At 33.4% G+C, this 26867-nt stretch overlaps 2 protein-coding genes and 1 long non-coding RNA gene across 3 annotated transcripts; 1 reads left to right on the forward strand and 2 right to left on the reverse strand.

Annotated features, from left to right (window-relative positions):
* Positions 1–256: 256 nt before the first annotated feature.
* On the reverse strand, positions 257–5552 carry LOC117342105 (peptidyl-prolyl cis-trans isomerase NIMA-interacting 4-like). Its single transcript, XM_033904100.1, has 3 exons — positions 5325–5552; positions 3193–3312; positions 257–1377 (listed from the first exon to the last, which is right to left on the reverse strand). The coding sequence occupies exons 1-3, from the start codon at positions 5436–5438 to the stop codon at positions 1219–1221; spliced, it is 393 nt and encodes a 130-aa protein (XP_033759991.1). The 5' UTR covers positions 5439–5552; the 3' UTR covers positions 257–1218.
* Positions 5553–5560: 8 nt separating this feature from the next.
* On the forward strand, positions 5561–26842 carry LOC117342103 (GPALPP motifs-containing protein 1-like). Its single transcript, XM_033904099.1, has 6 exons — positions 5561–5693; positions 18380–18876; positions 19149–19322; positions 19568–19669; positions 26158–26217; positions 26669–26842. Exons 1-6 carry the CDS (start codon positions 5657–5659, stop codon positions 26822–26824), a joined length of 1026 nt encoding a protein of 341 aa, XP_033759990.1. The 5' UTR covers positions 5561–5656; the 3' UTR covers positions 26825–26842.
* On the reverse strand, positions 10048–11018 carry LOC117342106. The gene is made up of 2 exons (XR_004535747.1): positions 10522–11018; positions 10048–10183 (listed from the first exon to the last, which is right to left on the reverse strand). It is a non-coding gene; the product is annotated as an uncharacterized LOC117342106 (long non-coding RNA).
* Positions 26843–26867: the final 25 nt, after the last annotated feature.

The following is a 26867-nucleotide window of genomic DNA, read 5'->3' on the forward strand; positions in this document are numbered from 1 at the left end:
AAATAAGGCACCACTGCTGGAATTATTGCTAACCTGATTCCATAATATCACTCTACGCTGGGTGCTTTAAAAAGGGACCACATCTGGACAATCAGAAATACATTATTACAAACAACATGACTCATAATTATATATTGTATTGGGGAAAAAAATCTCGACTCGCATTTATAATTTAATATATTATATCGGGGGTAGTGATTTGATGGAACATGACTATGCTGATTCAGAAAAGTACATGGTTATAAGAAACACAGACGACATTATGGAATTTGTCTTTTATTTACTTGTGTCATTTTCCATCCCATACAAGAAATTTTCTATCTTACTGACACAATATACAGTAGTAAGGTATTAATACTACGGACTTGATCTCAAAGAAAACACATTCATCATATTCATCCAGTTTAATAAGAGAAAGGTAATTGAGTTATTGAGTATACTGTCTTGTATAACCACATCCGATATCACAGGTATACATAACCTCAACATGGAGGGACCATTTTAGAAATTATTTCGTTACATTGGACATTACAACCTTTCCTAATACACTTGTTTCTGTACATGTATTTAATCTTTTACAACAGGATTTTAAATTCTTAGTTGAGGAAGAACAATAAGGAACAACAAATGGAGATCACATGTGTAAATGTACATGTGTGTAAACAAATCCAGACTATTCAGATTTATAAGCTAACCAGGCAGTACATACAAAGCATTACATTTTTGTATGACATTCTCAAAGAGAGTAGAGAAGATCTATCTTTATGACAATCTTTAAACCATATAGAAGGTTACCAAGCATCTTATGTTGGTGCAATTTGTTTTATAGAAATGGAAATATATCCTTAGTTTCTTCACAGGCGTCTCCTTCTGGATATCATTTATGGGAAAAAAATATTAATCCCTGCTCCTACTACATGTAGGGGCTATTTTTTTTCTATAAATACTAACCAGAATCAGAAGCATGTAGATCCTTATACAAATATTCTAACACTTCCAGTAACAAACCAACATCTATTCAACGAAGACAGAAAACTTAACTTGTTGAATTGAATATCCATGAAGATAACAGGTAAATATATATATATAAGGTTGCATACATCTGCCATTCAAAAACACAAATGTCAAAAAAGTATAGCTCTTCAATTCATCTGGAAATAAACCCAATTTACATCAGCTAAAAATACATGCAGTATTGAACATAAAAATATAAAATTGTCATTTCTTTCCCTCAACCATGATGATGTGATAGCCAAACTTTGTCTTCACTGGTGGGTCAGTGTAATTAGGATTGCCTAGGGAACTGATCGGCAGGGCAAAGGCCGCCTCCTGAAACGGGCCCACCATACTACCACGGGTCATCCAGCCAAGATCACCCTTCATCAGAAAAAAACAGGACAAAATTAGACAAGTAAATCTTTTCAAAAAAGGGACCTTTCTCATCAAAAGAGGCTTATATGGCCTGTATCACTCATCTGGCTTCATATAATGCAATTCAACTAATTGTCTTACCGTCTGGGGAAAGTTACCATTATTACAGTACTGGTAAGAACGATATATGATTGTTCAGGTCCAATACCAATGTGATCTACACTTTTGTATCATAATGCATAAATATATGGAAATGACAGATCTCAAGATTGAGAGAAGAAAAGAGAAAATGCTCCAGATAACAAAGGGAAATAACTCTTTTAAATAGAGTGAAATCAAAATGCTGCTTATGAAAGCACAACTGCATTGGGTATATTAAGAGACAACTTGACAATATTATGAGATCTCTAGATATGAAAAGGTGGGCAATTTATAGAAAGTCAACATCATATTGTCATCATTACTCTTTACGGGAATGTAAAAATACTGTAGTCAATTATAAACTCCAAACATTGATGTAAAACATACCAGTCCTAGTAATGAAGGGAAAGAGGTGTGGTTGGTTTTTACAATTGCCAATTTATAACTGGTTTTAATGTCCATTTGTTGTTTTTTATCTCCAAAATGTTCTTTATTTTCCTTACACTCACATACAGCGTAATGAACCCAGTACTTTTACACCAGTGACTTATTTTCCCTTACACATAGTGTATTGTACTCGGTACATTATTTTATACCAGTAGTTTATTTCATCTACACCAGTTGGACTCTGAGGTCAACTTCATTCTCATACATCTTCCTGTTGGCGCTTATCATATGTTAGATATTAATGGATAACATGCCATATTACTCTTTTATTAGTCAATGAAACTGGCGAGACTATATAGGTTTCCTACGCGTCCAACTGTTTGTCTGTCTATCAGTCTGTCCCCTCGGTTTTCTGACTTTTTCTCAGTCATGGCCCAAGGTATGTTGGTGAAAATTGGTTTGTAACTTCGAATTCAATATGAGTAACTACAGATCAAGTTCAAGTTTCAGAGTGTTTGCGTCAAGACCAAGGTCACTTACTATTTTAGCGGGGTCGGTAGACGGTAGAAGACATGTATTGCTTTAGCAGTACACAGCATGTTTGTTAATATAATTTGTGTGACCAGCGCTGTGTACTGATTATCCCTAACAGCAACTGTGAGGAAATCAGGCACTCAGTCTTGTATCAAAATTTTGATTGATACCAACTATTCAGAAGTTGTCAAGTTTTTATAAATGTTTAGGGTTAGAATTAGAAGCTGAGGTTAATCGTGGTAACATAATTTAAATGTATTGGTATTGTCATGCCTCATAGATCTGTCCATTTATATGGCTATAAGTGATGTAGATATCAATCACTCACTAAATTTCCTAGTAATGACCAAGAGACAAAGTACAGGGGGTTAAGATAAACAAATGGAAACATATTCCAATAAGAGTGTATATCATTATTTTCTAACTTGACTCAAAGATTAAATTTAGCTTGGTTGGCCTGACAAACTAATTCCTCATTCACACTGCATGCCTTGAGTCATCTATTTATGCCAAATCTGTGTAGTTAGGGGTGAGGATATCTGTTTTAAGTTGTCACCTAATGATAAAGATTTGAAAAAATTAAACATCAATCATCTAACTGGAAAATATTCTGTTAAACTTAAGTGAGCTAATTTTTCTTGTGATGAATACATTTGTAGCTCAGTGTTCATTAGAGTCAGTTAAAATTTCATGTAAAGATGTGGCCCCAAATTGGGCCCGTACATAACTGACTTGCTATCATCACAACTAAATTCTCACCCCTTGCCTTGCTTTATCTTCACTGTAATTAGTTGCCACCTCATTGAACTTTGTCCCACTTTTTAATTTCTCCATTGCCTCTAAAATCTTTGACTGTTTTTCACATAGAATATGCCTCACCTGTAATCAAACATAAACAGACAATGATTCAATTAAAATCTATCAAATCCTCAAAATTCAAACACGAAAGAAGGTAACCAAAATTGAGAATCATAATTATACAATAAGCCATTATAGATCGATTCTACCAAAGGGGTTAAAATAAAAATGATAATAATCCAAAAATAGTTTCACTATAAATACATATGTAGTATCGTTTTTACATTGATCTTAACTCTATTTTGGATTGTTATCATTTTTAGATTCTTAAATTTTGATATCAGCTCTATTTTTAAACATTTTTTAATACATACTTGTATCTATTGCAATTTTGTATCCAAAGGGCATGTCTAGTCTTTTATGATACAAATAGTCAGAAATATCTATGCTCAGCTATACATAAAGGTATTTCGGCTAATTTTGTCATAATAAGCTAATCAGAAATATAATATCTAAATGTATTTCATATCTTCTTTTGTCGTTCGGCCTCCGTCAAAAAATGACGATTACGGCTAATGGGAGACGTTGCCAATGCTCTTTAAAAAAAAAGTGCAGGGATTTGGGTACAGTGAGAGGGTTTTTTTTAATTTTTTTTAGTGGAAACTATAAGATAAAAGCATTTGATGGTGTGTTTATGGTGTGTGTTTGAGATCATCAAGGGCTGCATTGTGTATATGTGCCTTGAAGATCTCTAGTGTAGTGCATTGTACTGCTGCCACCGGGAGGAGGTTCCATTGTGTTATTGTGTGTGGGAAAAAGGAGTATTTATATGTGTCATTGGTGGCAGATAGATGTCTGAATGTGTAGGGGTGTGTTTGCCTTGTCCTAGGGTCAGCTGGGTGCATGATGCCGTGTGGGTCTATTGCGACATGATGGTGAATGATTTTGTATAAAAGTATGAGTCTGGTCTTGAGTCTACGTGTTTGAAGTGTGGGCCAGTTGAGTTTGTCCATCATGTCTTGTACTGAACTTGTGTTGTGGTATCTGTTTTGTACGTATCGTGCTGCACTGCGTTGAATTTTTTCTATTTGATTGATTTGGTTTATGTTGTGCGGGTCCCATATATGGAAGAGCAGTATATATATTCTAGTTTGGGTCTCACTAGGGCTTTGTATACATGTTCTTTTATATGTTGTGAGTTTATTTTCAGGTTGCGTTTTAGGAAGCCCAGTGATCTGTTGGCGTTTGCAGTGATGTTATTGATGTGTGTATCCCATTTGAGGTTTTTCTGTAATGTGAGTCCTAAGTATTTGCTGGCATCGACTTGTTGCAGTGTGTGGTCGTGTAGTTTGTAGTTATATATGTTGTTTTGGTGCATTTGTTTGAGGTGGATATGATGTTGCATTTGTTTGGGTGGAATTTCATGAGCCAGTCTTGTTCCCACTGTCCTGCTGCGTTTATGTCTTGTTGTAATTTGTGTGCGTCGTCTATGTTGTGGATTGTCTTGTAGATGATGCTATCGTCGGCGAAGAGTCTGAGGGTGCTGTGTTTGATGTAGTCTGGTAGGTCGTTGATGTATATGAGGAAAAGTATGGGGCCCAAGCAGGTTCCTTGAGGTACTCCTGAGGTGACTTGGACTTTGTCCGATTGTTTCCCTTCAAGTAATACTGTTTGGGTGCGGTGTGTCAGAAAGTCTGTAATCCATGTGAGAGTGTTCCCTGTAATTCCGTAGTATTTGAGTTTGTACTGGAGGCGTTTGTGTGGGACTTTGTCAAATGCTTTGGCAAAGTCCATTATGACAATGTCTGTCTGTTTGTTTGTATTGTTATTTAGTGTTAGGTCGTGTATGAATGTGGCGAGTTGTGTTTCACATGATCTTGAGGAGCTATAAAACTATACTTGTCCCTGTGGTTGTATAAAGCCAAACAGTAGCTTTCCATGGTTAAAAATCAGTAAAAATTGAATTCAAAACTTAGTCAAGTTCATTGCTTGAAAATGTGTACACGTATTAATCAGATAATATTAATAGTTGATGCGTATGAAAAATATGAATTTAATGAAAGCTGTCATTTGACATAAAGTTACTATCTTACTTTAACAGCGGTTCCGCCTTTCTTCTCCTTTTCACCTCCACCACCTTCAGCTCCCTTTGAGCCCCCCTTTCCACCTTTTCCACCACCTCCTCCTCCCCCTTTATTCTTCGGCATGACAGTTTTTTAAAATAACAAAATTCAGGTAGTTTGTTTACGATACACACGTGTGCAATACCGGAAGTATAACACCGGAAGTAGTCTGTATCGGAGTATTTGATTGGTTAACATTTCAGGATCGAACCATTCATGAATCAGCTTTTATAATTATTTCGGTATTTCTCCAAATATGGCGGCGATGCACAACAAAGTGTGAGTTAAGAAACACACTAAAAATGTCAGACGAAGAATATGGACCAGCTCTTCCTCCGGGTACATTTTCGATCATTGCATGATTTTATAGTGACTTCTCATTGAATTGCGTTATTCTAGAGATTAGACGTAACTGTTAAACCCAATTTATACTCCAAATTCTTTATATACACGACGAGCATGACGGGCGTCGAAGTCGGCACAATGATGTCAGATGATAAAGTGGCCGACCACCGGTGTCTGATGTTAAAGGGATAGTTTTATTGTCCGCTTCCTACTGTCTTGGTATGATCAGAGAAGTGTATATCACACGTCTCTAGTATGATAGTACGTACTAGTACTGTACACTACATGTACATATAAGCCCTCATCGCAAACAGTTACTATCTCACATTCCCTTAGCCCGAGTTTCCCCTGGACCTGACACCATGGTGTAGGTGTGAGGGCCAGAGGAAACTCGGGCTAACATTTCCTAAACCATTCACTCGATTTCCCTCCCTTATCCCGTCCGTATAGTCGTCTGTGATATATGCATGTCAGTCGGGTCACACTAAAATACGCCATAGGGAAATATACGCCATAGGTACGCCATAGGAGTTTTTCGCACGCCATAGCAAAATGTAACCGATATATACACAAAATAACTTGTTATTTTCATTGATATACCTATTTTACAGGTTCTGATAAAGTTTCATTTCAAAAAAATGTGTACTTTGTAAGAAAATCGGTCTTATTTGCGTAGTCAGTTTCAAGCACTATACGCCATACGTGTTTATGCACGCCATAGCAAAGTTCAAGGGTTGTTTCTGCAAAATCAATGAATGCTTTACATTGTATGTGTATTATACATGATTTAGTAAATATTCGTGAAATAAAAATGTGTAATTTGTAAGAAAATTGATGTTTTTGTCTATCGCAATTTCAGGTCGATTTCAAGGGAAGTAACTCTTGCAAAATGATTAGAAGGACACTATTAATTGGCATGGTATATATATGAAACCAAAGATATATGTTGACATCTCTGAAATTATATATATATTGTATATATATATAAATTATGTAATTTAATACAGAAAATATTCTGAAATTTTCAGAAGATGAAAGATGGAAGCATGGAAGATATTAATCTATATATATAATGAGCACTAAAAGATTTCAACTATTATGATTATGTTGCTCATCATTATTTTTCATGTCTTCCCTTTATGAAATTGTGTGTAAGTGAGTGTGAAAGGTGTGCTGTTTAGACTATGTATAATTATTATACCTATCTGCAACCGGTCTATGGAAAAGACTTATATAGGGTAATCCTTTTGTCTGATCCTATTATTTCATATATATAAATATTTATAAAAAAAACTTAACAAATGATGATAATAATATACATAAATAACATTTTAATTTCTAATATAATTATGTTTATTGATTGTATGTATATTGAACATGTATTTGTATATATTTGGAATAATAAAATAATTTTTGAATTGAAATGGAAGCATGTATTGTACAGACATTACATTTTTTGTATTACACTACACCAGAGACATATATTTCTCTCATATCTCGCCATGTTGGATAGAGTTTGCCCATGTAAGATAGCTATGCAAGATAAATCTATCTTACATAGCATTTCACGCGCGCGGATTAATCTGCGTTCAAGGGGGACAACTCTCACAACGTCGTCTGCTTGTGTTCACATCCGACAGTCCTTATCGTCGGTGTCGGTTTTGAAACGTTGGACTTAACTATAAAAATACATACATTCTTAGATAAATATATATCATATCAGCAGTAAATCAATAGGGCTACACGGTTAACCGATTAGACATTTCATCTGAGCGAACATATAACTCCGTTACTGTAACAAACAGTTACAGTACGCCTAACGTTACAGGCCTGTTGTAACAGTTACAGTACAATACAGACTTGCCTACCCGACAGATTTGTCATTTGTCATTAAAAACATGTAAACACACACAATCACCTGGCAATGACAGGAAGTAAAATAAAGGCCATACATAAAAAAATATAAAAAAGAAAATGTCAAACGTCACAACCTATGAAATGGTTCCGTTTGCGTCAGCAGGGGGCCCTGGAATTTGTTTACTCTACGGTACTGTCAGTAACTGTTAGGCCTACTCAGTAACCTGTGTATTTGGAAGTTGGGAATTGGCTCTTAAATGAACGAACATTCGGTAAAAATGACACCCCTCGATGTTCATATAAAAAATATTTATTTCAATTGTAACTCAGAGTCTATATTTGTGTAGAGTACCTAACCATGAAAACTAACTGCCATCCTAGCCTTTCAATATGATCATCGTTAGCCTATCGACTGACCTACCTTCGTCATTCCATCAAGACAACCGGTTAAACACATATAATCCTATGTCACAGAAAAGATCGAATACTCGTATAGAGTCACTGTTCGCTGGTTCACACACGAAGTTGCCAAAATCACAGTGAATTTAAAATTACCAGCCACGAAACATCGCCGCGTCATGGCGATCGAGATCGACATCACTCTCATTGAACTATGAATGGAATTCCAATGACAGTCGTGACGTCATGCAGTGACGTAGTATTTCTTAAAAAAAAATTTTGACTTGACATTTAAAAGTACAGTGTGTTCTGTGAAATGATTAAATATGTCGAGGTGCAAATCAAATTATATGTGAAGTTGGGAAACTCATTTCAGCGTTGGCTTTCAGTATTGTTGATAGAACTTCTTTTTCTCGGATGTTGACAATTTGATCACGGCCACGTAAAAGTCGGTCAAGTTACGGTAATTTTTATCGGCGAATTGTTCATTCGTTCATCACTTAACCACAAACTGAATGAAATTTGTGTGCAAACGCTGTTTGCTAAAAAATAGGGTATGATCTTTCAGAATATCACAAGTATATTTAGTAAAAACGTCAAATAAAGAAATTAAAAAATTGAAGAAAATGGATGGCTGAGGGACACTTTCGCCAGAAATTCGGTAATGATATGAGAGAAAAAGACTCTTTCATTATGTGTGTATGTAGGATAGGGATATTCCACCCTCGGGATCACAAAATGTGGTAAAACCCTCGGCAAGCCTCGGGTTTCACCACATTTTGTGACCCCGAGGGTGGAATGTCCCTATCCTACATATACACATATGAAAGAGTCTTATAATATACATCTGTATATATGTCTCTGACTACACATAATATCATACATGTATTAAAACAACTTCAATTTCAAAAGGAATCACACAATAAAAGTTTTATTTTCAACATTTTATTTTGTGTGTGTTTTTTTTTTTTTTTCATTGATTTCATAAAATCTTTTAATGTATACAACTTATTAAATAGTGACACACTTAAAGTATGCATGTTTCATAACATTGTAACAATTTTTCCACTTGCAGCAATGTTTCCATCATCAAGGTACACTAGTATTTGTTGTTACAAGAATACTGAACACTTTTCATTACCTTTACCTGTACAGTTAACATCAGTCCAAATACTTAATTCATGTGTTAATGAACTTAGTGATTCAATGCTGTTCACATATACACATAATCCCAAACCATTTAACAATTTGTGAACAGTGTTTTTCATTATTAATGAGAGTGGTCAAATAATGTGTTGTTTACTTAATGAATTAATATTTTCTAATAAGTGTTCACAATTACATCAATTTGAATAGTGTGTAAACATAGATACTCATAAACAGGTTGATGAAGGATGTTGATAAATGAACTTAAAATCAGGACATTCCATGAGCAATTAAAGAAAATAAGTTATTAAAGGTAAATAAGCTGTCCCTGCATTGTGTCAGATGGTATAAATAAGACCCTTTTCAATTTCTGTTCATTCTATTACCTCCCCCCTACAAAGAAACATTCATACTCATCTATTACCCAGCAATGGCCAAGTTTGCATTATTTGGGAGCAGCTATGTTACTCGTCTTGAGAGATATTGTCATGGTGATCTCAGGACTCAGGACCCAGTTCCATGCTTTGAGACGACCATTTTTTGCATAATTGATTGAAATTGATAAACACCTTTTATTATGTCATGTTACGCTTTGTAATTTATAATATGTTTCAAGCATTTAATCTTAAAAATGATTGATTTATTGATAATGGGTAATAGAGACAATGTTATAAAACACATACTTTAAGTGTGTCACTATTCGCTAGATTTGAAAATTTATGACATTGTAAAATAAATAAAAACGTTGTATTAAATTTATTTATCCAATGACGCCTCGGTTTTTCTTTGATCTTTTGTTGGCGATATATTGCATACTATGTGATATTTCAAATATCACATATGTGATATCTGAAATATCACATGGCATTTCTGATTGGTCCATGCCTCAGTCTTGAGGCGGGGCCAATTTCAAATGTGGGCGTGACAAATGAACAAAGACAGGAAATACATTTTAAACAAAATTTAATGAAATACGAGTGCCGTTTAGAAATGTTCTTTGTTGTCTTCTTTCTTCACCTTGTATGAACGTACAGCCGTGCTGCGATGTTCCGTCCTGTCCATATTGAGTTGCTCATCAAAACCTGACGAAACAGAATATAAAACCCTGTTCAGTATATTTTAACAGATCAGTAAAAAAATGCATTCATGATTACATATAAAATTTCAGTCATTTAAAAAAATGGTTATTCAGATTACGCCAAATATAATCGTACATTTTCGTTGCACAAAAATCTTATCATAAACAAAATAGTGATGAAAATAATAACAGGACGAGTGGATAAAAATACCGATTAACCGATTCATCCATGTATCTAAACAATTTCATGGACTTTGAAAGATTCGTGACATCGTGAACGTCGAAATTTACGAAAAATATTTCATTTCACAATTTGTTCAACCAATATGATTTTAGACTTACCTGCTTGGTAAAGGAAAGTAGCGCAGGCCCTCTTTCCGGAGCAGTTACCGTTTGTGTAATTTCCCTCGAATCCTGCAGTCTTTCACATGTTTTTCACATTACCATTCAGTTTGTTTACAATTGGTTGCGTTAATTCCTTGGTATCAAATAATCCAATGTCAGTAGCTACCGTGTCACTATCTTCCAGTTCATACTCATACTTGGTCGAGGTCGGTAAACAAATCGACATCAATGATCAGTACCTGATCCGCCATGGTTGACAGTCTCACTAGAAATGAATAGGCTACTGTGACAGAATGAAACGTGTCAGAAATTGGCGGGAAACATATCACAGTGACAGGTTTTTATCAATTGTATAGCTCCACCCCTAGGCACGTGGGTGACAAAACCTCGGCTGTCATTGGATAAAACAGATACAAAATGGGTACTCGTGACGTATCGCATATATCACACTCGTGCTACGCACTCGTGTGATATATCCAATACATCACTCGTACCCATTATGTATCTATTACGTAATTCATTTTGAAATAGAAGCTGTTTTGATATATATTATGTATATTGTTATAATGTATGTCATATGTTTCAATATTTAATCTGTTGAAAATGAAAAATACACATGCATCATAATTCTATGTGTACAATAATGATTTCTTTAAATATATCATTTGTAGATTTGATAGTAACATGAATTTGAAAAATTAATATTTTTATTTTACTACAAAAAATAAATAAGTTTTCAGTATTTAATTGCAACTGGTCATTTCTAATAATATATGATTATATCACAATTTATATTTGTTTATGTTATTTGTATTACTAAATACAAATTGTTTTACAAATGTTGTATATATTACATTATGATTTGTGTTTTCATAAATAAATAGGCCAGTGTTTCATAGTGAGTCAAATAATCATTGTGTTGTTCATTTTGTAAGTGTAAGAGTTACTTCCCTTGGGATTGACTCGGAAATCGTGATGGACAAAATCATCGTTTTTCATACAAAATACACATTTTTATTTAATGACACTTTTACATATCATGTATAATACATATACAACGATGAAAAAACATTGATTTTGCAGAAATAACACTTTGATTGTTCTATGAATATAGAATACGTGAATATACACGTATGGCGTATTTTAGTGTAAAGGGGTGTACCTAATGAGTGACCAGGGAGTAATGAGTGTCCAGGGAGATACTTTTCACGCCCAGGAATTCGTTAATGAAGATTTTTTGAAATTTTTTTCTGTAACGTACATATTGTCCCATTATCTACCACCATGCAAAATCTCACTTCGATCGGACCAGTGCATATTATTAAAATGCACCGATGAAGTTGCAGTGCAGCGTGCACTCGGGTGTCCCGGGCGTATTTTACACGCCCAGGAAGTCGTTGATTTAAATTTTTTGATTATTTTTTCTGAAACATACAGATTAAACCTTTATCTAACATCATGCAAAATTTCACTTCGATCGGACGTGTGCATAATACAAAATTTTACCATTAATCTTACGAAGTTCCGATGAAATTGTCCTGTATTTCGGCTGCGGTCAGCACGTGAGTGTCCAGGGCGTATTTTTCACGCCCAGGAAGTCGTCGATTTATATTTTTTGATTATTTTTTCTGAAACATACATATTATACCTTTATCTAACATCGTGCAAAATTTAACTTCGATCGGACGAGTGCGTAATACTAAATTTTACCATTAAATCTTACGATGTTACGATGAAGTTGCCCTGTATTACGGCTGCGGTTGGCACATGAGTGTCCAGGGAGGTTTTTACACGCCCAGGAAGCCGTTGATTTATATTTTTTATTATTATTTCTGTAACATACAGATTATACCTTTATATAACACCATGCAAAATGTCATTGCGATCGGACGAGTGCATAATACTAAATTTTACCATTAAATCTTACGAAGTAGTGTACTCCAAAGATTGGAAGGGAAGTAACTCTATTGTTAAAATAAGAATGTTACCAGACTGCGATGAGGACGCGGTTCTACAAAGAGTCCATTATTTATTTATTTTATAACGAGTATAACTAATATATTGGCTATATGTAACACATTTACTTTATTTTTTTGACTCTCCATAATTTTATTTTATTTCTTAACACTAAGATATTGTTTATAATAAAAGTTTTTCAAGTATAAAATCAGAATATACTATTTGGAATAATTTCCTCACTTCGCATTAAAACATTATTTATTTGATTATAGATGAAGATGTAATTTATTATAAAACTTATATTATGTGTATTTTGTACTGAATAATGTCACAATGTTTGATGATGATTTAATATCTTAACCAATTTCTGCATTGTACTTTGCATAATAGTTATTGTTGTAACTCATAATTGATTCATCTATATTCATGTACCGGTATTATTTTTTATGATATTTATTTATTAAATGTTTGATAATAACTTAATATCTTAACCAATTCATGCATTTTAATTTGCATATTAATTATTGTTAGTCATGATCTATTCATCTTTATTAATGTATTATTTTTTATGATATTTATTTATTGAATGCCTTTACATGAGTTATATATACTAACTGTTTTAGACTTTTAGTTAATTTTTGTTGTTGTTAGTTACTTAGTTATTGATAAATTGTTCAATTGGATATTTATATAATTACATTTTTTAATAAACTGCTGTAAAACTATTCTAATGTGAAAAATTCTGACAGGATTGCCTGATAATAATGCTATGTACAGTGTGATTTTTGTTTTTAATATGCAGCATTATTTCTTTTAACAGTATAAATATAGGAGATAGGTACATATAAAGTTAAATGACTGCATCGGGAAAGATCACGACATATAAATGTTTGGAATGAATTCAAATATACTTGATCGATTAGAAGAAAAAACATTTTTAATATTATATGGATAAATGGAGCATTTTGGATTAAGTTTTTTTATTATAGGAAAATAGTATGAAAAGAAGGGGGTGGGGGATAGGAAGTGATGATTAGTCGAATCTTCCCGACCTACTCAAGAAGTTTTGCACAACTTTGGCGATTTTTACATTGTCAGTTGAGGAGATATTCGTGTCACCATTGCAAAGTATATTTACATTAACAGGACCGTACCAGGTTAAATCAGCAATAAGAGTTCCTCTTAACTTCCTCCTTTGTCATTAAGAAATAAGATTTAGAATCATAACAGTAATTTAGAAAGTCAGCATTCACTGTTTTGTCATGATTTTGATGTTCTTGGTTATAAAAGATATATTTGCCTAAAAAATGGGATTCTGTTTCAACGTCGTAAGAATTAAAGTATATAAGTAAATTAAAACAAATACATGTACACATATGTAGATGTTTCTTTCGTGTAAGTATATTATTTATTTTTTTTCTCATTTCAAACATTGATTGTTAACACAGCAAGGAAGTATAAGTACAAGTAGTACAACATAGAAAATGATACATTAATGTATTAAATAAAGGTATTAGACAACAGACTTTTAAGAGAAATTAAAGGAAGAAAAAAAATCATATCTAACAAATGATTCTTTTGAAATGCGTGTATATTATAATCATATAAATTAGAGAGTTTGAAATCTGAAATGAAATACAAATAAAACAGTCAACTGGCATTGGAAACTGTCCTATATCCAATAAACAGTTCTTCAAAATCTATTTCAAAGTTTGAAACTCGAAATGAAATACTGATAAAAACTTGTTGATATAATGATATAATGATAAAAAGAACGTGCATATGGGATAAGAATGTGAAATGGCATCGAAAACTGTATGAAATAAATGTTTTACATGGAATGTACAGAGGAGTCCGCGTGTAAAAAATATTATAATCTGTCAAAATGTATTGCAGTATTTCAAAGTTAGAGTCTGCAACCAAATTGTGAATCATGATACGAGATTCGTATCAAATAATAGAAAAAACGGTCGATGGATTTTAACTGAAATAAAAGGTGATAATTCGTGTCATTTCGGGAAGATAAATGTGTACAAGTTTGTACATGCAGGGACATACTATACTCCTACATTTGTTTAACCAAGGACAGATCAATTAAAAATCTTAAGTCCCTTATATCCAAAATAAAAAGGCCACTGATTTTATTTTTTATCCGACCATATTGGGCTGATACCTAGTGTGATTAGAACCATCTTCTTGGGATCTAGATAAACCCTACCCTACCACATTGTTCCGACAATAAACGATCAGTACCTCTAAAAACGGCCCTTTTCAAAGCCGACCTCTTCACGAAATGTGTTAAAAAATCTCGAAAATGCACAACTTAAATCGATAGAACTTACACTTCAAAAAGCCAATTGGTGGTATTACGTAGTCATCAATAACAGTAATTGATGATTATTCACTCGGGCAACAAACGGTCATTTTTGTACACGTGTTGTTGCAGCAGTACAAGATGCAGAAAATTACATTTGGTAATAAGATGACTTGTTTTTTTCATGTTTCTGGTAGCAACAAAATATTCTTTTTATATTAGAATAGAAATAAGCAAACTGATGGTGAGGGACAAACAGCACGACACCTAATTTGTTAGTTACGTGACTCCGCCTACTGATGGCTTTCGTTACCTGTCACTCGTCTTCCATTGAACACAAGTGAGGCGGAGACGCGGGTTAGTTGACAGCTAGACAGGCGCCAAAGTTATATAAACTAATCCAATTAGACTACACCGCAGGTGGGCGGAGTCACCGATAGATGATCTTTTTCACTTGACTCGGTCAATTATTGTTTTATAAAATATTAATGCATTTATTGATCACTTCGAAATTGTAAGAATGTATTCATGGTTTTGATGAAATAATACGTTTTTATAATTATTTTATTTCAGGTATCAGATTTGGAATTCCACAATTGACATATTAGAGACGTGTACATAATTTGGTTTGATTTATTTTGTTTAACGTCCTATTAACAGCTAAGGTCATTTAAGGACAGCCTCCCGTGCGTGCGACATACATGCGTGTGGTGAGTGCGTATGTGTGTTTTGGGAGGCTGTGGTGTGTTCGTGTTAAGTCTCCTTGTGATAGGCTGGAACTTTTGCCAATTTATAGAAGAAACGCAGAGAATGTCTTTATTCTTCTCTACCAAAAATGGTATAGATATAAATGTTCTTTGTGACATCATGCCAGAAAGATTAGCAGAAATCCGTAATATTTTAGATTCCCATCATCTGAGACAACCTAACTTTCGATTAGAAAATATGCGTATTTCCTTCTTTCCGTCGTCCATCAAACTGGAACGATCCAGATATTAAAGGATTCGTCTACTTAGAAGTTCATTAAAAGAAATATACCTAGGAAATGTCCAATAATAAAGGCATCTTGGTGTGTGGCTCCCGCATGTTAAAAATACTGCATAGCCGTTTGAAGAACCGTGCTAGCTCTCTTAACTATGACCTTTTCAGAGCAAATTTTAAAATTAATTCTCCTGATTATATGTGTGGTAATCCTTGAACGACCCTAAAGGTCCTTGGTTGTTTTTCTATTTACAATTTACATTGTTATAACCTTTCCGCAAAAATCAAACCTCCGACTTTCTCCTATTGGGCGAACCAGAATACGGGCATGTTAAATAAGTCTATAGCCGATTTTAATACATTTATCAGGTATGGCAACGGAGTTATAACGTTACAATTAATTCTGTCATAATGCGTTATATTCTATTTGATTTGCAGGAGATTGATAAATAATTGCTATATTTATTTTTAAGTCGTTAATTGTACTAGAATACTAAAACAATATATTTTTGCCTCTGATTGTACGTTATCTAGCGAGTGTCTAGCTAGATTAGCCGAACACGCGGGTTTGTCACTCATTAAAACTATTTATATTGTAAAAAAAATAATGTTAGTATTTAACTTGGAATGTATGATTTTCGTATTTATTTTAGAACTCAAAGTTTACGATGTTATTAAACGTTCTAATTACGGAACTGAAACTGTAACTGAAGGAATAATCGTAACTGATGAAATAGTAAGTTTTTATTTGTATTTTATTCCGGGTTGCAATATGTTATATATCAATTAACAGGGACATGTCAAGTTGTTATGTAAACCAATACAATTACCGGTCACACCGCAGGTGGGCGGTGCTACGGGATTACTTTGTCAGATCACAGGTAGATATAAAATGGCCCGGACAATGAAGTGATCACCTAAGGCTGGATTCAGTAACAAAATACAATAATATACACTCGTCCGATCGAAGTGAAATTTTGCATGGTGTTAGATAAATATATAATCTGTATGTTACAGAAAAAATAATAAAGAAATATAAATTAACGGCTTCCTGGGCGTGTAAAAACCTCCCTGGACACTCATGTGCCAACCGCAGCCGTAATACAGGGCAACTTCCATGTAACTTCGTAAGATTTAATGGTAAAAATTAGTATTATGCACTCGTCTGATCGAAGTGAAATTTTGCATGATGTTAGATAAAGGTATAATATGTATGTAACAGAAAAAATAATCAAAAAATATAAATTAACGGCTTCCTGGGCGTGTAAAAACCTCCCTGGACACTCATGTGCCAACCGCAGCCGTAATACAGGGCAACTTCATCGTAACTTCGTAAGATTTAATGGCAAAATTTAGTATTATGCAATCGCCTGATCGAAGTGAAATTTTGCACGATGTTAGATAAAAGTATAATCTGTATGTTACAGAAAAAATAATCAAGAAATATAAATCAACGACTTCCTGGGCTTGTACAAACCTCCCTGGTACTCATGTGCCGAGCGCAGCCGTAATACAGGCCATCTTCATCGTAACTTCGTAAGATTTAATGGCAAAATTTAGTATTATGCGATCGTCTGATCGAAGTGAAATTTTACACGATGTTAGATATAGGTATAATCTGTATGTTACCGAAAAAAAAATCAAAAAATCTTCAATAACGGCTTCCTGGGCGTGTCAAATACGCCCCGGACACTCAAATGCACGCTTTAATGCACCTTCAGTGGTGCATTTCCGTATTATAAAATCATTTGATCGAAGTGAAATTTTGCATGGTGTTAGATAATGATGTTATTAATATGTTACAGAATTTTTTTAAAAAAATCTTCATTAACGAATTCCTGGGCGCGCCCGACACCCGAGTGCACGCTGCACTGCAACTTCAGAGGTGCATTTCCATATTATGTAATCATTCGATCGAAGTGAAATTTTGCATGGTGTTAGATAATGGTCTCAAAAGTATGTTACAGAAAAAATTATTAAAAAATCTTCATTAACGAATTCCTGGGCGTGCAAAATGTCCCTGGACACTCCCTGGTCACTCATTAGGTACACCGGGGAAAAGTGCTCTCACCTGGCTGCGCAAACAAGATCGATTTTCTTACAAAGTACACATTTTTTTCAATGAAACGTCATCAGAACCTGTAAAAGGGACATACCAACGCAAAAAACAATTCATTTTGTGAATATATCGTTTCTATTTTGCTATGGCGTGCGGAAAACCCCTATGGCGTATAATTCCCTATGGCGTATTTTAGTGTGTCCGTGTCAGTCAGCAAAATTAAATTTATCTTCCTTGCATCCCCATGTTATAATTGAAGGTTCTGCATGAACCACCTTGCAAATCATATAAGCTGAAATGATAATAGCTAGATAGCAACTGACTGATCTTTTTGATACATAGATAATTGATAATTTTTTTGTTTTTCAATTTTGTAACCACATATATTCCAAGAGTGCTAAGAAGATACAATGTATCTAGATTGGGGATAGAAACCTAGGATTCTGAAGGTGTTTTTATTCCCTTAAAGATTGGGACAAACTCACTGGTTCAGGACTGAACTAAACTTTCTTGAATTTGAACTGTTCATATTTTACTTTCAGGTTTATTGAAGCAAAATTTGAAAGACCAGACGTTTAAAGCATCAGAGAATTCGAAAGATACCAGTTCAGATGACGATAATGACAATTATGTTGGACCTGCATTACCACCATCATTGAAACAGAAAAAAATAAAATCAGATCAAACAAAATCAGAAAATGACTATGTTGGCCCAGCTCTGCCACCTGGTTTCAGGCAACAGAAAGAGGATGTGACAAATGATTCTGTAGAGAATGATATGATTGGGCCAGTACTACCTCCTCATTTGCGGCCAGCCTCTGGATCTAGACCAGCAGAAATGTCAAGGTCATCAGTTATAGGTCCTGCACTTCCACCTGGATTTATAAAACATAAGGGTGATGATTCTGAAGGATCTTCAGCAGATGAGGAAACTATTGGGCCATTACCTGTAGAGATGGACAAAGGGGAGACAACTGGCTATGCAGCCTACCAGTTTGAGGAACGGGCAAGGAGGATGAAAGACAGACTGGAAGGAAAGGTAGTGTTAATAAAATACAAATGTCTCTGTCACTTTCTATCTTCATCTTAACTCATTAGTTTAATAGTTTGTGAGGACAGCATTTGGTATTATTGTTAATTATCTCTCATTTGTCCAAATATAGAATATGATTAGGTACTTACATGTGCCTGTAACACAGGAACTGCTGCACAGTTTAAATCAATATTGAAATGTAAAATCAGTTGTGATCAGGAAGCAGAAATTTCCAACAGTTTTAACAATACTGTATAATCTTATCTCTTATTTTTAAGGACAACAAGGAGCAGAAGATTGTAAGGGAATCTTGGATGACAGAGTTGCCATCCACCAAGCTTGGTCAGAGTATTGGACTAAGTGCACGGACTTTCAGAGCCAATGCTGGACCCGACCTCACAGACAGATCTTCATGGACAGATACTCCTGAGGAAAAGGAAAAGAAACTCAAAGTATGTAGGAAGGGGTGCATATATAATTATCCATGTCAGATGTGTCCTGCCCATCCAGTCCGGATCCAATGTAACTTGCTAATCTCAGGAACTGCTGATGCGATCCTCACCAAACTATATCTCGGGTTGTCAAGTGGTAGCAGGGGCATTTATGACTAACAGACATTTTCTAGTTCAATTATTCTTAATATATTGTTCATTCATGCATGTCATACAGTGATGACAATAAGCCTTAATGTTTACAGGAAACAGCCACTGGGACAGGAAAGGGCAGTAAAAGGGACAGAGAAGACTACCATCCATCCAAACGAGATAAGAAGCTGAGAAAACAAATTGAGGAATACAATGTAATTGTTTTCTGTAATATTTTACTTGTGTAATGTAATATATAATAACTTGGCAACATTTCCTGTTAAAATGATATCACCTGTCAGTTTCAATGTCATTACAAAGTCATTCTTAATAGCAGGTGTAACAAGAGGTCCAGTGGGCTTGCATCGCTCATCTAGATATTTCAGTAATTATTGCAAAACACTGTCACATCTAAATTATTTACAAATACTTTCAAAATTTTTTAGATCTTCCTGTCAGTACCAAAATTTTGCAGCAAGCCTTTCTGGTTCTAGAGAAGATTTAAAACAAATAAAGTTGAAAAATACTCAACATAAATAACAAATTTAGACTTCTTTAATTAAGCCCTGCCCCTCTACCATTGGAGTAATAAACTTTTAATCTGTCCTTGTTGCAAAAAAGGTATTCTGCAAATCAAATTTGATCAAAATTCCTTTATCCACAGAGATGAAAACATTTTCAAAGAAACTACTCTTTTCTATTCAGCCCAGCCTCTCCACCCCTTGGAAAGCTAGACCCTACATTAATACAACTTTGTGTCTCATTCTCTAAGTCAAATTTTTTTCAAGATACATCAGACCATACAGACAAAGAAATACTTTGATTAACCTCTAATTGGATCCACCCTCAGGCAGAGGGGTGGGGGATCAAATTGTTCTGGGAAAGTCAATAGCCAAACAGATGGCAGACGCCTCACCATTACATAGCTATAGGCTCACAGGCCCTTTGGACCAGATGAGCTAATAAAAATGATAGCATACATACATACATAAATGTATTATACTTGTGATTTGTGATAGGGTCGGGATACCTGACACCCTACATATTATACATGTACCTGTGATTTGTGATAGGGTCGGGATACCTGACACCCTACATATTATACATGTACCTGTGATTTGTGATAGGGTCGGGATACCTGACACCCTACATATTATACATGTACCTGTGATTTGTGATAGAGTTAAGGATACCTGACTCCCTACATATTATACATGTACCTGTGATTTGTGATAGAGTTAAGGATACCTGACTCCCTACATATTATACATGTACCTGTGATTTGTGATAGAGTTAAGGATACCTGACTCCCTACATATTATACATGTACCTGTGATTTGTGATAGAGTTAAGGATACCTAACCCCCTACATATTATACATGTACCTGTGATTTGTGATAGAGTCGGGATACCTGACACCCTACATATTATACATGTACCTGTGATTTGTGATAGAGTTATAAGGAACCTGACTCCCTACATATTATACATGTACCTGTGATTTGTGATAGGGTCGGGATACCTGACACCCTACATATTATACATGTACCTGTGATTTGTGATAGAGTTAAGGATACCTGAGGCTGCCACTCTACATATTATACATGTACCTGTGATTTGTGATAGAGTCGGGATACCAGACACCCTACATATTATACATGTACCTGTGATTTGTGATAGGGTCGGGATACCTGACACCCTACATATTATACATGTACCTGTGAGTTGTGATAGAGTTAAGGATACCTAACCCCCTACATATTATACATGTACCTGTAATTTGTGATAGAGTTGGGATACCTGACACCCTACATATTATACATGTACCTGTGATTTGTGATAGAGTTAAGGATACCTAACCCCCTACATATTATACATGTACCTGTGATTTGTGATATATTTTTCATTTCAACAAATTTTATTATACAAGATGTTATAGTACAAAGGGATTTGACAACAGGCTTTGCCTATATCAGTCTTCTCCCACATAAATGACATTTTTTTTGAATTTTTTTTATTTTTCAAGATTTTTTTCATAAATACAAAACATTTGAAACATATATGCACACACATTCTCACTCTTACACCCACAGTAGCTATACTCATGATTCGTCATCATCATCATACATAATCAAACATCATCATCATCATCATATCATCATCATATCAGCATCATCATCTTTATCATTATCTTACTCCTCATCATCATCGGTTCATCATCACCACCATCATCACCATCATCATCATCATCATACATAATCAAACATCATCATCATCATCATATCAGCATCATCATCTTCATCCATTCATCATCATCATCATCATCATCAAAAGAATCACACTTAATCATCATCATCATCTATCATGATATCATTATCCATACATAAATTATTATCATTTTTTTCATCACAATAAAACATCATCATCCTTATCATCACACAAAAAACATCATCTTCATCACGATTATTTTAAGCTTGAACCACAAGCCTCACATCTACTTACATCATTTACATATTAATTAACATACATACATAACCTAACCTAAATTTATACAGAGTGAGAAGGAAGCAGACAGACATACCATCACACAGACAAGACAGACAGATAGACACAGACAGACGCACCATTACACAGACATACACACACACACACTTCGACACCGACAGACACACACATAGACGCACCATCACACAAGACAAAACAGACACACGCACAGACAGACGCATAACCGGACACACCATCACACATAGAACGCACACACACAAAGACAGACAAAAATAAACATGACTGAAGCATGGGAGAAAATTTCTTTAAATGGTAAAAATAAAAAGTAATGGAAAGGAGCTAGAACAGGCGATGTCAGTCTTTGGGGACCTAAAGCTATATATGCAAAGAGGAACTATCTTTTTCAGATGACTATAAATCTAGAACAGGTTTCCATTTCTTCCAATTGAGTTCAAATTGCCTTTTAATTTTCTCACTTTTACTGTAATTAATGTATTGTTGAATAGAGAAATGATCTTTGATGACATTAATAAGTGCATTAAGATTTAAAGAGTTGCTGAGACATCTAGTTTTATAAATATAATGCTTGATAAGAATTAAAATTTCGTTATCAACATTACTGCAGTACTGTGATACTATACCAAACAGGAAGGATTCTTTATTGTAAGCAAACGGAATTAAAAGTATATCAAGTAGTGCTTCAAATCTCTGTAATAGTGACTGAACCTCTTGACATTCCCATAAGCAATGCACTATTGTTTCACGCTCCATACAACATAAGTTACATAAAATACTAGGACTTAAGTTTATTTTAAAAAGGAACGTGTTTGTTACCAAAATATGGTGTATAATTCTCACTTGGAACCACTGTAATTTAGAACTTTTGGTAACTATAAAAGGAAGTTTGAATATTTTGATAATATAATATTGATAGAATTTTTCTAGACAAATTGAACAATAGAACTATATAATTAGGGTTATTTATAACATTTGCACATACACTCATACACACATCATTGTAATATTTTAAGTAGTTTTTCATAGTTTAATGGAATAGTTTATAGTTGAAAAGTATCAAAAGTTCAGGAAATATTTTTATTTATATACGTAAACATTATATATATATATATATATATATAAAAAATAGATAATTATACAAAAGTTTGTAAAGCAAAAGCGCTTCACCTATCTGACTGTGAGAAAGATGAGTATTTTATTGAACAATTATAATGATATACATACATATTAATGAAATATATAATTAATTGATTCAAAGAGAATTAAAACCTTCTCGAATTAGTTATAAATCTTTCTACATTACTTAATACAAATTTGTTAAGATCAAGTGAAAGTTCATAGTTACCACATGTTAATAAGTTAATATCTATAAAACCAACTTGTATAAATATGTCATGTATAAAGTGCCTTATATGGTTGTAATTTGGACAGTAGAAGAAGTAATGCTCTAGATCCTCAGAATAATAACCACAGGAACAGGCTGAATTTGGAATTAGATGATCTATTAATCTGTGATAATTTAAGTTGCTAGCAGAGTTTCTTAATTGGCAAAGAGTGATATTTAATTTTCTAGGTGAGCATAGTTTAAATAAATGAGTAGTATCAGTGTTTAAAGGTCTATTTCTATTCAATTTAGATTTAAAAATATTCAGTGAAGGAGCACTAGTTAAGTCTGTTTCAAGGGAGTTCCAAATTTTCATGACATCAATGAAGTAGCTGTTATCATACAAGTTTGTTCTGCATCGAGGAATATTAAAGAATCTATGATTTCTGAGATTATGATGTGGAGCATTATTATTAATATAGGGTCTAACAATATCAAATAAATATTCAGGAGTCATTTTATTCAATATTTTATACATTAGGATAAGTTTATGTTTGCGACGTCTTTCAATAAGTGGTTCTAAATTAGTTTCAATATAAAGTTTATGATGAGATGTTCCACTTCTTAACCCAGTTATAATTTTCATTGCTTCAATTTGAATTGATTCAAGTAATTTCGACTCTGCAGTAGTACAATTATCCCAAAAAGCATCTGAATATTCTAAAATTGGTCTAACATATGAACAATATAGTGTAATTAATGAGTTCCTATCAATTTTATGTTTGAGCATTCTTAAAATGTTTAATCTTTTATAACCTTTTTCATAAATATCTTGGATATGATTGCTCCATGTGCCTTTAGAATTGAATGTGACTCCTAGATGTTTATGTATATCTTTCTCATTCAGACTCAGAGGCTGATTATCAAAAATAAGTGTTGGATGATTTCTGTTTTTTTAGTTACGGTTAATGCTATAGTTTTATTTGGGTTGAAGATTATTTTCCATTGGCTAGCCCAGTTGTTGATAGATTCTAAATCCTCATTTAATTCCATACATGGAGTAACCAAGTCATCATCTACAATAACATATAAAGAAGTGTCATCAGCAAATAGCTTTATATTGGTACATACTTCATTAGTTAGATCATTAATAAAGAGTAAAAACAGAAAAGGTCCAAGAATTGATCCTTGAGGGACTCCAGAATTTACATTTTTAAAACTAGATGAATAACCATCATATACAACTCGTTGTCTTCTGTTTGAGAGATAATTTTCAAACCAGGTATAGAGATTACCTTTTATGCCATATTTCTTTAATTTATATAATAATCCTTTATGCCAGACTCTGTCAAAGGCTTTGCTAATGTCACAGAAAACAAGTCTTATATCTTTCCCTTCATCTAATTTTTTTGAAATTGTATTATATACTGTGAGCAACTGATTAATAGTAGAATCATTTTTCTGGAAGCCAGATTGGTGAACACTAATTATATGATGTTTGTTTACATGATTGTACACATATTTAAAAACAATTTTTTCAAGTATTTTAATATTGATTTGTGATAGAGTCGGGAAACCTGACACCCTACATATTATACATGTACTTGTGATTTGTGTGATTGGTATTCAAGTTAAGGATGTATGCTACCTACATGTACACAGTAAACCTTGAATTGTGTTAGAGATTAAGGTATTTGCTACATTTCGACCCATACAAGTTTTCACCTGTATTTGTGAGTTTTCTCTATCAAACTTTTCTGATAAAAATTGTAAATTATTTTTGAATAAAAAATACAACGCAACTATCTAAAAAATCCACATTACGATATAATTTGTAATTGAAATTTTAGAAGTTTGTTAATTAACTGTGGAACTCTTTAAAAAAAATTGTGTTAGCCTACAGTATAATACCTATCAAAGTGTTTTTAGACACATTGGTTTTTTCACAACAAACTTCTTTTATATCATAGTCTATGTAATGCTCTAATTAAACAAAATATTCAATTCCAGGTGTAGCTTTCTTCTCATTAGTCTTTAGTTACAAAATTTGCAGATATATACATAGTGTTGTTCATAAAGTCAAAACAAAAAGAAAAGAATTCCAATGGCTTATTGTGACTAACGAGGAGAGTAACTACTCCTAGAGATGTCAGCATGTGTACTGATTTCCCCTCCCATTGACTTGATATCGAGATGAATAACTTTTTTTATCAGATTTGACCTAACCTTGACCATCGTTGGTTTGGTTACGGTGGTATTTAGCCGTGACATCTTCCGGAGTGTTTATCTCCAACTTTCATTAGATTAAAGGTCGACCAACTCTGCGGGATCATTTTTACCATTCACCTGTATACCATTCAGTATTACAGATATTTTGACATTGTAGGGTATATCAATATCTTAAATCAAATAATTTATCATAATATTTCTGAAGTTATTGTGATATGTATTGCAATACATTAAAAAACATTTCAAAGCATTTTAAATCCTTATCAATGTTTATGAATATGAAATGATTTTATGTGTATGCCTGACTTTTTTCGCAGAAAATAAAAATAATATTTCAAAATAACAAAACACAAAAAATTCCAATAAATCAATACCTTAATAGTTGTAGATACATTTCTTTACAAAAGTAATTAGAAGTTAGAATATTACTAAAAATATATATATATAATACTGTATGACATATTGCATCCTTACAAAAGTAATAAGAAGTTGGAATATTACTAAAAAAAAATATAAATAATACTGTATGAAATATTGCATCCTTGAAACCCTTCCAATTAATTAAAACAATGATTATAATATTATATAATGATTATGTAATCAGACCTTGTTTGTTACACTTTACAGCAGTCCAAGCGACCAGAGTCTCTGATGGAAATGCACGAGAAAAAGTTGAAGAAAGAAAAGGTAAATGGATGTGCTGTTGTCATTGTGTCATCAAAACTGACCCAACAAATTTTAGCTTTAAAATAAAAAAAGTATAAAAAATATTAAATGTACATAATTTTTATTTGTTTATTTATTTGTCAATTTCATTTGTTTATATTTTTTATATAAACTATCAGCATGGTACATATTAAATACCACTCCTATTGATTTGATAATAATACAAAATATCATTATGATAATATCAATTTTTTCCTAACTAATAATGAATATTAAAGTAATAAAAAAATAATGAAGGTTTTTTTTGCACAGATGTTAGGAAAAAAATTGTTAAGATAAAAAAGAAAATTATCATTTATCGACATTACTTATTATTACCATTAGCTTTTGGTTTAGGTTTCCTGCCAGAACTATTAGCATAGTATTAAGGTGAAATGTTGCTTTGTAAATAAATTTTGAACTTAATTTGCAGGAAAAGGAAGATGCAACTCCAAAAGAAAGGCGGCCTTTTGATCGTGACATTGATTTACAGGCTAACAGATTTGATGACGCACAAAAGAAATCAATCATTAAAAAATCTCAAAAACTTAACTCTAGATTTGGACATGGATCAACAGAATTTTTATAATAAAAATATTAAATTATAGGAGTTTTATTGTCTCTCAGTAACT

The sequence above is a fragment of the Pecten maximus genome, chromosome 14 (genome assembly GCF_902652985.1).
Source record: "Pecten maximus chromosome 14, xPecMax1.1, whole genome shotgun sequence".
Classification (NCBI taxonomy): Eukaryota; Metazoa; Mollusca; class Bivalvia; order Pectinida; family Pectinidae; genus Pecten; species Pecten maximus.